General features: G+C 42.1%; 2 protein-coding genes across 3 annotated transcripts in view; both read right to left on the reverse strand.

Moving 5' to 3' along the window:
- atcayb (ATCAY kinesin light chain interacting caytaxin b) overlaps positions 1-15,224 on the reverse strand; it is an 86,705-nt gene that overhangs the window by 66,334 nt on the left and 5,147 nt on the right. The window lies entirely within an intron of this gene.
- LOC118563465 (tubulin alpha-1B chain-like) lies at positions 1,899-14,481 on the reverse strand. Of its 2 annotated transcripts, XM_036138408.1 has the most exons (6): positions 14,344-14,481; positions 12,794-13,016; positions 12,566-12,714; positions 3,478-3,700; positions 3,250-3,398; positions 1,899-3,126 (listed from the first exon to the last, which is right to left on the reverse strand). In XM_036138408.1, exons 1-6 carry the CDS (start codon positions 14,344-14,346, stop codon positions 2,149-2,151), a joined length of 1,725 nt encoding a protein of 574 aa, XP_035994301.1. In that variant the 5' UTR covers positions 14,347-14,481; the 3' UTR covers positions 1,899-2,148. The 2 variants fall into 2 exon arrangements, with proteins under 2 accessions (XP_035994301.1, XP_035994300.1); XM_036138407.1 differs by lacking the exons at positions 12,566-12,714; positions 12,794-13,016; positions 14,344-14,481 and adding an exon at positions 5,031-5,168 and having other exon boundaries at positions 1,904-3,126.

Raw genomic sequence — 15,224 nt, forward strand, 5'->3', positions numbered from 1 at the left:
ACCTAATCACGTACACATGTTGTCTTTTTTGCAGACCTGGTCAGATCCAGGCAAGGCTCGGCGTTCTGCACAACCTCCTTTTAGCCAGCAGAGGACTCTGAGGCATGCCTGGATGATTTCTTTGTCTGGATTAGAACAGCAAGTGAAACGCCAGTGAAGGCTGCCATTAAAGTGGTGATGAAATAACAGATGAAAGCCCCATTTTCCCCAAAGCCACCCTTGTCAACAATTAACATGTCTGAAATTGAAAGAAGAAATAAATTTTAACCGTTTTATTACTGTTTCTATTAAACTTATATCCCCCTCAATGCAAACAAAGTAAGCTACCTTAGTAAGTATAAAAAAATGAGTTAGATAATATTCTTCTGAGCAGATCTTTAGCATTGTTTTTCAGGATGTTTGAGGGCTACTGATGAGAGGTTTAACACACAGACTCATGACTGGCAGGAATACCATCTTAATTCTGAAGGGAAAAAGTTATACAGCACAAACGCCATCATTTTCAGAAAGTTGTAATTGAATGTTATTTTTCTTACAGGGTCAAAATAATACATACAGGCTCAAATATACATATAACACCACTAAGATTTGGGCAAGTATCTTCAACAAGGTCCTATAATTCTGACAGACTCTGTTTCCTTGGAGCTGCACCACACAACACTCTGCTGCGTGAATGCAGACTGAAACAGGAAAACAACAGACATGTGTTCAGTCTTTGTTGTTTATAAGTTAATGTTTCAATAAAGGTTTAAGTGTCACAGGAGCAGGATAGTTTTCACACGCCTAGACCGCCCTCTTGTTGCTATAGACGGTAATTCCAAGAAAAGTAAAGATCAAAGCAACTGGACTTGGTTACCGTATGGAAAACAAGTCCAGTTGCTTTGATTTCTACTCTTTTTGGAATGACCATTACCTGGATGACTGAGAATCTTCACCAGCATGTAGACGGTAATGTTTACTCCCTGGTTTGTGTTTGTCAGAATGAAATGACCATTTAAATTTGATATACAAATTTGATATAAATTTGCTAACAGTAAAAACGTATCGATTAAAAATTGTAACGGAAGGAGAAAATATACAGTTGATCGGCCATACTATTTAGAAAAGATCAACTTATAGTCCAAAAACTGTTAGTTGGGATCATGTAGTCGAGAGTTTTGACTTACTGTCTTTTTACTTCCAAATGCAAAATTAAAAGCTCCAAAAACTGCTCTGCAAAACAAGTTTAGAAGGTCCTGGTTAGTTCTTTTTAGAAGTGGTACAGTAACAGGATAGTTTTCACACGCCTAGAACCAAGTTCTGGTTCTGATGGAGGATTTAATCCAGAAGGAGAACGAGGCCTCGTCTTTCTAAATAACTCCATGACTTCTCAACCTGCTGCTCCATAGACTTTATATTATGCCTATGTGCTGCTCTGCAGTTCTGCCAGCGGCCTTCAGGGGCGCTAGACCAGCAAGTTGCAGGTCCAGCGCCCCCTGGTGGCTAAAAGTTACACAGCACTGCTGCTTGAAAGGAGACTTTCAGTTGGACAAACTTCAACAAAGACCGACAAAGAAGACTTATTTTTTTTTTTTTTTTGCTTTTATTCCACTGGACTTTGAGGACAGATTAACATGAAATAGATTTCTACAGCACTGTTGCTGCTGCCTTGCTCAAGAGCCACAGGGAGAATTTAGAGGTAAAATCCAGAACTTTTTTTGCCTTAAAACAATTTTGAAACGTTAATAAAACTTATTCTTAAAACACGTCTGAGCAGATGAAGCTCAGAGGAAGATAAAGAGGTAAAATCCAGAACTTTTTTGCCTTAAAACAATTTAAAAGGTAAATAAAACTTTTTCTTAAAACACATCTAAGCAGATGAAGCTCAGAAGAAGATAAAGAGGTAAAATCCAGAACTTTTTTGCCTTAAAACAATTTAAAAGGTAAACAAAACTTTTTCTTAAAACACGTCTGAGCAGATGAAGCTCAGAAGAAGATAAAGAGGTAAAATCCAGAACTTGTTATCCTTAAAACAATTTAAAACGTTAATAAAACTATTTCTTAAAACACGTCTGAGCAGGTGAAGCTTAGAGGAAGAGAAAGAAAGACTTTGGTGACTTTTGCTTCAACTTAAAGGAAAACATGGAGGCTTTGGACCGGCCGGCCCGTCTAGTACTCCTCCCCCTCCTCATCTTCTCCCTCGATGGAGTCGACTCCCACCTCCTCGTAGTCCTTCTCCAGGGCGGCCATGTCTTCGCGGGCCTCGGAGAACTCCCCCTCCTCCATGCCCTCGCCCACGTACCAGTGGACGAAGGCCCTCTTGGCGTACATGAGGTCAAACTTGTGGTCGAGCCGGGCCCAGGCCTCGGCGATGGCCGTGGTGTTGCTGAGCATGCACACGGCCCTCTGCACCTTGGCCAGGTCTCCTCCAGGAACCACGGTGGGAGGCTGGTAGTTGATGCCCACCTTGAAGCCGGTGGGACACCAGTCCACGAACTGGATGCTGCGCTTGGTCTTGATGGCGGCGATGGCGGCGTTGACGTCTTTGGGCACCACGTCGCCGCGGTACAGCAGGCAGCACGCCATGTACTTGCCGTGGCGAGGGTCGCACTTCACCATCTGGTTGGCCGAATCGAAGCAGGCGCTGGTGATCTCGGCCACGGTCAGCTGCTCGTGGTACGCCTTCTCGGCGGAGATGACCGGGGCGTAGGTGGCCAGGGGGAAGTGGATGCGGGGGTACGGCACCAGGTTGGTCTGGAACTCCGTCAGGTCCACGTTCAGAGCGCCGTCGAAGCGCAGAGACGCGGTGATGGAGGACACGATCTGGCTGATCAGCCTGTTCAGGTTGGTGTAGGTGGGACGGCCGATGTCCAGGTTCCTGCGGCAGATGTCGTAGATGGCCTCGTTGTCCACCATGAAGGCGCAGTCCGAGTGCTCCAGGGTGGTGTGGGTGGTGAGGATGGCGTTGTAGGGCTCCACCACGGCCGTAGACACCTGAGGCGCCGGGTAGACGGCGAACTCCAGCTTGGACTTCTTGCCGTAGTCCACGGACAGGCGCTCCATCAGCAGGGAGGTGAAACCGGAGCCGGTTCCTCCACCGAAGCTGTGGAAGACCAGGAAGCCCTGAAGCCCGGTGCACTGGTCCGCCTGAGGACGGAACCAAGATGGAGGCTTCACAACGTTTCTCAGCCCACTTCAGAGGCAGCTGCATTATTCAGCTCACGCTCACCACAACCAGTTAACATGGTCCTCAGACACGCGTCTACCCACCAGTTTGCGGATCCTGTCCAGAACCGGGTCGATGATCTCCTTCCCGATGGTGTAGTGTCCCCGGGCGTAGTTGTTAGCGGCGTCCTCCTTCCCGGTGATCAGCTGCTCGGGGTGGAACAGCTGCCTGTAGGTGCCGGTGCGCACTTCATCTGAGGAGAGACTCTCGTTTTAATCAACGATTTAGTGGCTTCGGTTACGACTGAGGCCTAAAAAAGATGCTATACTCACCGATGACGGTGGGCTCCAGGTCCACAAAGACGGCTCTGGGGACGTGCTTCCCCGCCCCGGTCTCACTGAAGAAGGTGTTGAACGAGTCGTCTCCTCCTCCGATGGTCGCGTCGCTCGGCATCTGGCCGTCCGGCTGGATCCCGTGTTCAAGGCAGTAGAGTTCCCAGCAGGCGTTCCCGATCTGGACGCCGGCCTGGCCCACGTGGACGGAGATGCACTCACGCTGGAGGAGGAAGGAGGGAAAGTTAAAAGATGGAGATAAAAAGAAGCTCAATAAAATCACCACCTACAAGCCCGGTGGAACAAAACGGCTTTCAGCTGGTTTTTAACGATGATCGCAAAATAACTAAAAATGCTGCAAAATACTTCAATTAGCTAATGTGTGCTAATGATGTGGTTTCCATGGCAACAAAGGTTGAGCTGCTCATCTTTACTAGAACAGGGACAGAAATAAACCATCTTTTTCTTTCATTTGCAGCAGAATTTCTATTTTTCATCAGATTTTCTGAAGATGACGGGGATTTCTTAAGCTGGTGGCATAGAAAACGCAACAAAACAAATGACTTCTTAGCAAAGATGGCCTGAAATGTGCTTTCCATGCCAGCTAACTTTGGGACATTTCAGCCTGAAATGACCTGGAGCCACACATGACCCTGATTGGCTCCTGGCTGCATTTCCTCTTTCTCTAGAATAAAATCATGATTTATTGTTCTTCAGTGGGGAAATTGAAATGATAAAATAACATAAAAACCATGATCATTTTTATTAGGGCGGGTCCCGAGTCCGACTAAGCTTTCCTTTACCTCCTCCACTTGCGCGACAATCAATCGATCATGGCGCTCAACACATTCTGATTGGTCAACGGTCTCCATAAACCCGCCCCCAGCTCAGTCAGCCGGTTCTGTCCGCTGGTCCAAAGTTGTTGCTTAGGCAGAACATGGATACCGGTGGAGACGGAACCGGTGGTAATCAAGCAGCAGCAGAACTTTAAAGGGAAATCCATTTGGGTTCTCCGAGTTCCGCGTTTTTCAAACGGGTTCTCTGATCACGTGACTGACATCGCGACCGTTTGGATCAACGGCGGGAACTAAAACCGTTAGAGACGTTGGATCAGTTTTAAAAACGCACAAAGACTGACTAACGGCAAAAACGGTGAATATTAAAGCAGTTTTCAGAAAAAAAAAGCCCAAATAAACCTAAAAATGACGAAATTTTCTCCTTATTATATGTTATACTTTCAATTATTTTATACCGTATTGATATTTATGGTTCTCTTTCTACTCGGGAGCAGTGCAACGTAATTTAGCTCAAATTTTCACCGTTAATGTGCAGCTGAACGAAAATAATTTATTGAATAAAGTCTGACTAAGTATTTTTGTGCCTAAAGACGTCAGGAAAAATCAGTAAGTGAACTAAAATCTTCTTCGCAATGCTTCTGCGGAGTTAAAACTGTCGTTTTTGACACAATGAACAACCGGTTTATCTTCCCTGAAATAACTCTACAAGCTTACATTCCAATAAAACTCTCCGTAAACCTTTAAAACTACTCTTACCATGTTTTCGTCGTGGTATAGACTTCAACGGAAGTGTAGAAACCTGGAAAAGTATCTCGGCTTGTTTGTAGCTTCGATGGAAGACAAAATGAGAAAAGTTCGGAAGGTTCGCTCCAAGACTTAAAGTGGACTGTTCCATTAGGCTGTGTGGGGGGGGGGGGGGGGGGTTGGACTTTACCACTGAGGGAGCGAAATCACAAGACCAACTAAAACATGATAAATCAAACCTAAAAAGAAAAAAATATATATTTATAATGTTTTATCAAGAGTCCCATCATTGTATATACTTCATTTATACAGGTTTTATCCGGTTTAAGTCTCCGATTTGATAGTTTTAATGAAGAACTATATTACCCAGAGTGCTATGCAAAACCATCGCATTGTTGCCTGACAACAAGTTAACGGCCATGAAGAAGTGGCAGTTCTTCGGCTAACAGTAAAAACGTATCGATTAAAAATTGTAACAGAAGGAGAAAATATATAGTTGACCATATATATCATTAGGTTTCAATAGATTTTTAGTTTGACTGGCTAAGAAATCTTTAACATTAGTTGTTTTTCCTTGATGTGAAAGAAACTGTTTTTGCTGTCTTAGTTAAAGGAAAATACTAGAGAACTGTCTTTCTATCCATTTACCCATCTTTACCACTGGGGTGAGGAGGGAAATCACAAAATAAACTACACCTAGTTAACTATGAATCTCGCATGTTTGTCAGCCAAAAATCAAAGCCTAAAACAGAGGGATTATTATTATTATTATTATTATTATTATTATTATTATTGCTTTTCTGGAGTTTTAGCTCTAAATACATTTTAAATATATACCATAGATGGATTGAATTGACGCCATCGTTTTTTTCTGTCCAGTATTTGTATCTCAATTCTGCGTCATACGGTCCATTCATCATGATCTGATTTTAGAGATGTGAATTTACTGTTCACATCAAGACTAAACCTGAAGTATTGACAAAGTTAACCAAGGATTTCCCTGTTAAAAATGAGCAAAGTAGATCTGGCTTCCAAAGAGACAAAAGCAGGATATTGTACAAAAATAGCTCTTTAATTTATTTACACTTTTTTCTACATATTTCTACATTTCATAGCCTGAAGTTTTATTTAAAAATCAGACCTATTTGGGCCAGACCGGGCCCGGTACAATAACTAGAGTCACAAAATGCAGCGCCGTCAGATTTAAATATATTTTTAATATAATATATTTATATATATATATCTATCAGTAAAATTCTGTTTATAATAGTATCCATCTCTATATTTATTCAGTAAAAAACCCATATCCTGTACTTATAGAACCATTGTTTATCCTGCACTTGCTGCTATTGTACTTCTGGGTAGACCTAAACTGCATTTCGTTGCCTTGTACCTGTACCTGTGTAATGACAATAAAGTTGAATCTAATCTAATCTAATCTAATCTAATAATATAATATAATATAATATAATATAATATAATATAATATAATATAATATAATATAATATAATATAATATAATATAATATAATACAGCACACGTTTGTTGCTTAAGAAATTTTTATTTTAATGTGAAACAAACCAAAAATTCTATGATGGTAAATAAAAGTGAAGCTTAGAATGATAAACATTCCATAAACTAGGGCTGGACAATAATTCAATAACAATATATATGGATCGACAGACGTATATCGATGACAGAAAAAAAGGGTCAATAAAAAGTTCAATAGAATAACAGTTTTTCTTCCTTTTGCATTCTAGCCATGTCAGTTAATATTACAGTCATTACATCCTCCCAACCAATCACAAGCGCAGACCCAGGAACGCTTCATCTCCTTCAAAGAGTTCAGAGAGCACGCATTCTTTATTAAAATCTAGCAGTTTTTGTAAAACCTTGGTTGAATAAAGGGTTGAGTTTGAATTCGGTGTTTGTGCGTTCTGTATCTAAAAAAAAGGTCAAATAAAATAAAATGGCCAGGGCTGCACTTAAAATATACGTTTTGAATATGTTGATAATTATCGATGTGGATCAGTATGATTTCTTTTTTACCAATATGCTTTTGTTCTCAATCATCCAGCCCTGACGTAAACTTTATATAAGTACCAATATCAAAAACTCCTGTGGTCCTTTTGTGACAGTCTCAGTGTCCTTGAGTTAGTTTGAAACAGCCATTTGCAGCCAAGGAAAGGAACGTGCAAATAAAACAAATTACAGAAAAGGAGAAAACATTACCAGCTTAGTTTGAAGTGAACTACAAGCGACTAATGTACACAGAGTACATCAGAACTAGCGATGGTAGCGATGACACCTGCTGGATCCTAAACACCATTGCAGGCTACTCATAGCATTTAGTGTTGTATTATTTTATATCTCTTTCTAAGTTATATACATTTAAAATATCTTTGGTAGCTTTAAAATATACAGTTAATAGATGAATTAATGTGTCATAAAAAAGTTTTGGACGACTCCCACTCACGGAACTGATGAGACTGGTGTGCATGAAAAATGAAGGGACAGGCAGAAAAGTTTTATTCTGTTATTACAATGTGTTTAAATAAACAGTAAATTCAATATTCTTAAAATGTTTCATAGGGTCAACAGTAAGAACACTAGAGGAAAGGAGCTTTGGATTGCTGTGCCGATTTCGGACAGCCTTTAACTCCGTCATTAAGCTTTTACAAAGGATTTGTGAGTCAGAAAAAGCTTTGTTAAAGGAGTTTTTTTGGAGAGAATTTTGAAATAACACATGTTTATATGAAAGACATGATGGACTGGCAGCTTCACTCCTTCGTTTCTCACTGGATGCCCCAGTGCAAAGACAATCACTTACCTGAAGGCTTCCTTACAAACTTAAAGAAACATGACAGTTTGCATGGGATTTACGAGAGAGAACAAAAAGGCGAGTTAAGTTAAGGATTTTGTTGATTTTATTCCAAAACCAACAAGCTGTGTCTCTCCTCCGTGTCAGGATAATTAATCATAGTTCTGGGGTTCCGTCTGCCACAGCTTCTTCAGTCTTCTTCTTGTTCCCCTGCATGGTTGTGAGGATGTAATGACTGTAATATTAACTGACATGGCTAAAATGCAAAAGAGTGCTATAATATATTATATTATATTATATTTAAATCTGACGGTACATGTAGGAGCTCTGCAGCACCTGCGGCCCACTTCTGGCCTAGATCCGTGCTGATTTCTGCCCGTTGTGAAAAAAGACCCAGATCCAGCTCGGTTTTACCCAGATCCGGGCCCGATGCTGTCCTTAAGGTGATGATCTTGTAGAAAAAAGTGTAATTAAATTAAAGAGAAAAAAACGATGGCGTCCATTTTATCCATCTATGATATATATTTAAAATGCATTTAGAGCTAAAACTCCAGTTAAGCTACAATAATAAAATAATAATAATAATAATAATAATAATAATAACAATAATCCCTCTGTTTTATGCTTTGATTTTTGGCTGACAAACATGCGAGATTCGTAATTAACTAGGTGTAGTTTATCTTGTGATTTCCCTCCTCACCCCAGTGGTAAAGATGGGTAAATGGATAGAAAGACAGTTCTCCAGTATTTTCCTTTAACCAAGACAGCAAAACCAGTTTCTTTCACAAGGAAAAAAAAACTAATGTTAAAGATTTCTTAGCCAGTCAAACTAAAAATCTATTGAAACCTAATTATATATATGGTCAACTATTTTCTCCTTCAGTTACAATTTTTAATCCATACGTTTTTACTGTTAGCCGAAGAACTGGCACTTCTTCATGGCCGTTAACTTGTTGCCTAGCAACAAGGCAGTGATTTGTTGCACTAACTTTAAATTCACAAAAGAAATCTAAAAAAAAAACTAACACATGTTGTCTTTTTTGCAGACCTGGTCAGATCCAGGCAAGGCTCGGCGTTCTGCACAACCTCCTTTCAGCCAGCAGAGGACTCTGAGGCATGCCTGGATGATTTCTTTGTCTGGATTAGAACAGCAGGTGAAACGCCAGTGAAGGCTGCCATTAAAGTGGTGATGAAATAACAGATGAAAGCCCCATTTTCCCCAAAGCCACCCTTGTCAACATTTAACATGTCTGAAATTGAAAGAAGAAATAAATTTGAACCGTTTGTTACTGTTTCTATTAAACTTATATCACCCTCAACGCAAAACAAAGTAAGCTACCTTAGTAAGTATAAAAAAAATTATTTAGATAATATTCTTCTGAGCAGATCTTTAGCATTGTTTTTCAGGATGTTTGAGGGCTACTGATGAGAGGTTTAACACACAGACTCATGACTGGCAGGAATACCATCTTAATTCTGAAGGGAAAAAGTTATACAGCACAAACGCCATCATTTTCAAAAAGTAGAAACTGTTTAAAAAGTTGTAATTTAATGTTATTTTTCTTACATAGTCAAAATAATACATACAGTCTCAAATATACATATAACACCACTAAGATTTGGGCAAGTATCTTCAACAAGGTCCTATAATTCTGACAGCATATTTGACCACTCTTCTAGTTAACATTGGTAGAGGATTTCTTATTTATTTATAGGCCCAAACTTCTCTTTTAAGCCTCATGGTTTGTTTCCCTGCCCTGTTTCTCATGCCTGTTGTAAATAGTTTTTTTTTTCATTATTAAAATCTTGTACCTTCCAGTTTATCTGCATTTGAGTCCAGCCTGACAAAGCCAGGCTTCTGTGGACTAGAAGTTGCTTGAGCACCGTTGAAGGCAGTTTTAACAGCAATGTACTCTGAGTCCTGACCAAAAGAGAAGCCTTTTCTTGAAGATGTACACCTCAGAGTTTAACCAATATTTGGAGCTGCTCAAATGGAGAGGTTTTAGGGTCAGTGGGGACAACAAAAACATTAGCAGTTTGCCCACAACGACAGGAATGTTTGGAAGTTCAAAGCTCACGTGCATCAGAGAGGTTGTAACAGACTTTTAAGCTAGCGCTAGCTGCTATTAGCTTCACAGACAGCCCAGTAACAGGGTTCTGTGGCGCTCTGTTTCCTTGGAGCTGCACCACACAACACTCTGCTGCGTGAATGCAGACTGAAACAGGAAAACAACAGACATGTGTTCAGTCTTTGTTGTTTATAAGTTAATGTTTCAATAAAGGTTTAAGTGTCACAGGAGCAGGATAGTTTTCACACGCCTAGACCACCCTCTTGTTGCTATAGACGGTAATTCCAAGAAAAGTAAAAATCAAAGCAACTGGACTTGGTTACCGTATGGAAAACAAGTCCAGTTGCTTTGATTTCTACTCTTTTTGGAATGACCATTACCTGGATGACTGAGAATCTTCACCAGCATGTAGACGGTAATGTTTACTCCCTGGTTTGTGTTTGTCGGAATGAAATGACCATTTAAATTTGATATACAAGTCTCATGATCGGCCATACTATGAAGAAAAGATGGATTTATAGTCCGAAAACTGTTAGTCGGGATCATGTAATCGAGAGTTTTGACTTACTGTCTTTTTACTTCCAAATGCAATATTAAAAGCTCCAAAAACTGCTCTGCAAAACAAGTTTAGAAGGTCCTGGTTAGTTCTTTTTAGAAGTGGTACAGTAACAGGATAGTTTTCACACGTCTAGAACCAAGTTCTGGTTCTGATGGTGGATTTAATCTAGAAGGAGAACGAGGCCTCGTCTTTCTAAATAACTCCATGACTTCTCAACCTGCTGCTCCATAGACTTTATATTATGCCTATGTGCTGCTCTGCAGTTCTGCCAGCGGCCTTCAGGGGCGCTAGACCAGCAAGTTGCAGGTCCAGCGCCCCCTGGTGGCTAAAAGTTACACAGCGCTGCTGCTTCAAAGGAGACTTTCAGTTGGACAAACTTCAACAAAGACCGACAAAGGAGACTTAATTTTTTTTTTTTTTGCTTTTATTCCATAGGACTTTGAGGACAGATTAACATGAAATAGATTTCTACAGTACTGTTGCTGCTGCCTTGTTCAAGAGCCACAGGGAGAATTTAGAGGTAAAATCCAGAACTTTTTTGCCTTAAAAGTATTTAAAATGTAAATAAAACTTATTCTTAAAACACGTCTGAGCAGATGAAGCTCAGAGGAAGAGAATTTAGAGGTAAATTCCAGAACTTTTATGCCTTAAAACTATTTAAAACGTTAATAAAGCTAATTCTTAAAACACGTCTGAGCAGATGAAGCTCAGAGGAAGATAAAGAAAGAGGTAAAATCCAGAACTTTTTTGCCTTAAAACAATTTAAAAGGTAAACAAAACTTTTTCTTAAAACACATCTGAGCAGATGAAGCTCAGAAGAAGATAAATAGGTAAAATCCAGAACTTTTTTTGCCTTAAAACTATTTAAAACGTTAATAAAAGTAATTCTTAAAACACGTCTGAGCAGATGAAGCTCAGAGGAAGAGAAAGAAAGACTTTGGTGACTTTTGCTTCAACTTAAAGGAAAACATGGAGGCTTTGGACCGGCCGGCCCGTCTAGTACTCCTCCCCCTCCTCATCTTCTCCCTCGATGGAGTCGACTCCCACCTCCTCGTAGTCCTTCTCCAGGGCGGCCATGTCTTCGCGGGCCTCGGAGAACTCCCCCTCCTCCATGCCCTCGCCCACGTACCAGTGGACGAAGGCCCTCTTGGCGTACATGAGGTCAAACTTGTGGTCGAGCCGGGCCCAGGCCTCGGCGATGGCCGTGGTGTTGCTGAGCATGCACACGGCCCTCTGCACCTTGGCCAGGTCTCCTCCAGGAACCACGGTGGGAGGCTGGTAGTTGATGCCCACCTTGAAGCCGGTGGGACACCAGTCCACGAACTGGATGCTGCGCTTGGTCTTGATGGCGGCGATGGCGGCGTTGACGTCTTTGGGCACCACGTCGCCGCGGTACAGCAGGCAGCACGCCATGTACTTGCCGTGGCGAGGGTCGCACTTCACCATCTGGTTGGCCGAATCGAAGCAGGCGCTGGTGATCTCGGCCACGGTCAGCTGCTCGTGGTACGCCTTCTCGGCGGAGATGACCGGGGCGTAGGTGGCCAGGGGGAAGTGGATGCGGGGGTACGGCACCAGGTTGGTCTGGAACTCCGTCAGGTCCACGTTCAGAGCGCCGTCGAAGCGCAGAGACGCGGTGATGGAGGACACGATCTGGCTGATCAGCCTGTTCAGGTTGGTGTAGGTGGGACGGCCGATGTCCAGGTTCCTGCGGCAGATGTCGTAGATGGCCTCGTTGTCCACCATGAAGGCGCAGTCCGAGTGCTCCAGGGTGGTGTGGGTGGTGAGGATGGCGTTGTAGGGCTCCACCACGGCCGTAGACACCTGAGGCGCCGGGTAGACGGCGAACTCCAGCTTGGACTTCTTGCCGTAGTCCACGGACAGGCGCTCCATCAGCAGGGAGGTGAAACCGGAGCCGGTTCCTCCACCGAAGCTGTGGAAGACCAGGAAGCCCTGAAGCCCGGTGCACTGGTCCGCCTGAGGACGGAACCAAGATGGAGGCTTCACAACGTTTCTCAGCCCACTTCAGAGGCAGCTGCATTATTCAGCTCACGCTCACCACAACCAGTTAACATGGTCCTCAGACACGCGTCTACCCACCAGTTTGCGGATCCTGTCCAGAACCGGGTCGATGATCTCCTTCCCGATGGTGTAGTGTCCCCGGGCGTAGTTGTTAGCGGCGTCCTCCTTCCCGGTGATCAGCTGCTCGGGGTGGAACAGCTGCCTGTAGGTGCCGGTGCGCACTTCGTCTGAGGAGAGACGCTCGTTTTAATCAACAATTTAGTGGCTTCGGCTACGACTGAGGCCTAAAAAAGATGCTATACTCACCGATGACGGTGGGCTCCAGGTCCACAAAGACGGCTCTGGGGACGTGCTTCCCCGCCCCGGTCTCACTGAAGAAGGTGTTGAACGAGTCGTCTCCTCCTCCGATGGTCGCGTCGCTCGGCATCTGGCCGTCCGGCTGGATCCCGTGTTCAAGGCAGTAGAGTTCCCAGCAGGCGTTCCCGATCTGGACGCCGGCCTGGCCCACGTGGACGGAGATGCACTCACGCTGGAGGAGGAAGGAGGGAAAGTTAAAAGATGGAGATAAAAGAAGCTAAATAAAATCACCACCTACAAGCCCGGTGGAACAAAACGGCTTTCAGCTGGTTTTTAACGATGATCGCAAAATAACTAAAATGCTGCAAAATACTTCAATTAGCTAATGTGTGCTAATGATGTGGTTTCCATGGCAACAAAGGCTGAGCTGCTCATCTTTACTAGAACAGGGACAGAAATAAACCATCTTTTTCTTTCATTTGCAGCAGAATTTCTATTTTTCATCAGATTTTCTGAAGATGACGGGGATTTCTTAAGCTGGTGGCATAGAAAACGCAACAAAACAAATGACTTCTTAGCAAAGATGGCCTTAAATGTGCTTTCCATGCCACCTAACTTTGGGACATTTCAGCCTGAAATGACCTGGAGCCACACATGACCCTGATTGGCTCCTGGCTGCATTTCCTCTTTCTCTAGAATAAAATCATGATTTATTGTTCTTCAGTGGGGAAATTGAAATGATAAAATAACATAAAAACCATGATCATTTTTTATTAGGGCGGGTCCCGAGTCCGACTAAGCTTTCCTTTACCTCCTCCACTTGCGCGACAATCAATCGATCATGGCGCTCAACACATTCTGATTGGTCAACGGTCTCCATAAACCCGCCCCAGCTCAGTCAGCCGGTTCTGTCCGCTGGTCCAAAGTTGTTGCTTAGGCAGAACATGGATACCGGTGGAGACGGAACCGGTGGTAATCAAGCAGCAGCAGAACTTTAAAGGGAAATCCATTTGGGTTCTCCGAGTTCCGCGTTTTTCAAACGGGTTCTCTGATCACGTGACTGACATCGCGACCGTTTGGATCAACGGCGGGAACTAAAACCGTTAGAGCGGTGGATCAGTTTTTAAAAACGCACAAAGACTGACTAACGGCAAAAACGGTGAATATTAAAGCAGTTTCAGAAAAAAAAAGCCCAAATAACCTAAAAAATGACGAAAATTTTCTCCTTATTATATGTTATACTTTCAATTATTTTATACCGTATTGATATTTATGGTTCTCTTTCTACTCGGGAGCGTGCAACGTAATTAGCTCAAATTTTCACCGTTAATGTGCAGCTGAACGAAAATAATTTATTGAATAAAGTCTGACTAAGTATTTTTGTGCCTAAAGACGTCAGGAAAAATCAGTAAGTGAACTAAAATCTTCTTCGCAATGCTTCTGCGGAGTTAAAACTGTCGTTTTTGACACAATGAACACACCGGTTTATCTTCCCTGAAATAACTCTACAAGCTTACATTCCAATAAAACTCTCCGTAAACCTTTAAAACTACTCTTACCATGTTTTCGTCGTGGTATAGACTTCAACGGAAGTGTAGAAACCTGGAAAAGTATCTCGGCTTGTTTGTAGCTTCGATGGAAGACAAAATGAGAAAAGTTCGGAAGGTTCGCTCCAAGACTTAAAGTGGACTGTTCCATTAGGCTGTGTGTGGGGGGGGGGGGGGGGGTTGGACTTTACCACTGAGGGAGCGAAATCACAAGACCAACTAAAACATGATAAATCAAACCTAAAAAGAAAAAAATATATATTTATAATGTTTTATCAAGAGTCCCATCATTGTATATACTTCATTTATACAGGTTTATCCGTTTAAGTCTCCGATTTGATAGTTTTAATGAAGAACTATATTACCCAGAGTGCTATGCAAAACCATCGCATTTTGCCTGACAACAAGTTAACGGCCATGAAGAAGTGGCAGTTCTTCGGCTAACAGTAAAAACGTATCGATTAAAAATTGTAACAGAAGGAGAAAAATATTAGTGGACCATATATATCATTAGGTTCAATAGATTTTAGTTGACTGGCTAAGAAATCTTAAACATTAGTTGTTTTTCCTTGATGGGAGAAGAAACTGTTTTGCTGTCTTAGTTAAAGGAAAATACTAGAGAAACTGTCTTTCTATCCATTTACCCATCTTACACTGGGGTGAGGAGGGAAATCACAAAATAAACTACACCTAGTTAACTATGAATCCTCGCATGTTTGTCAGCCAAAAATCAAAGCTAAAACAGAGGGATTATTATTATTATTATTATTATTATTATTATCTTATTGCTTTTCTGGAGTTTTAGCTCTAAATACATTTTAAATATATACATAGATGGATTGAATTGACGCCATCGTTTTTTTCTGCCAGTATTTTGTATCTCAATTCTGCGT

This window comes from Fundulus heteroclitus, chromosome 6 (assembly GCF_011125445.2).
Source record: "Fundulus heteroclitus isolate FHET01 chromosome 6, MU-UCD_Fhet_4.1, whole genome shotgun sequence".
Classification (NCBI taxonomy): Eukaryota; Metazoa; Chordata; class Actinopteri; order Cyprinodontiformes; family Fundulidae; genus Fundulus; species Fundulus heteroclitus.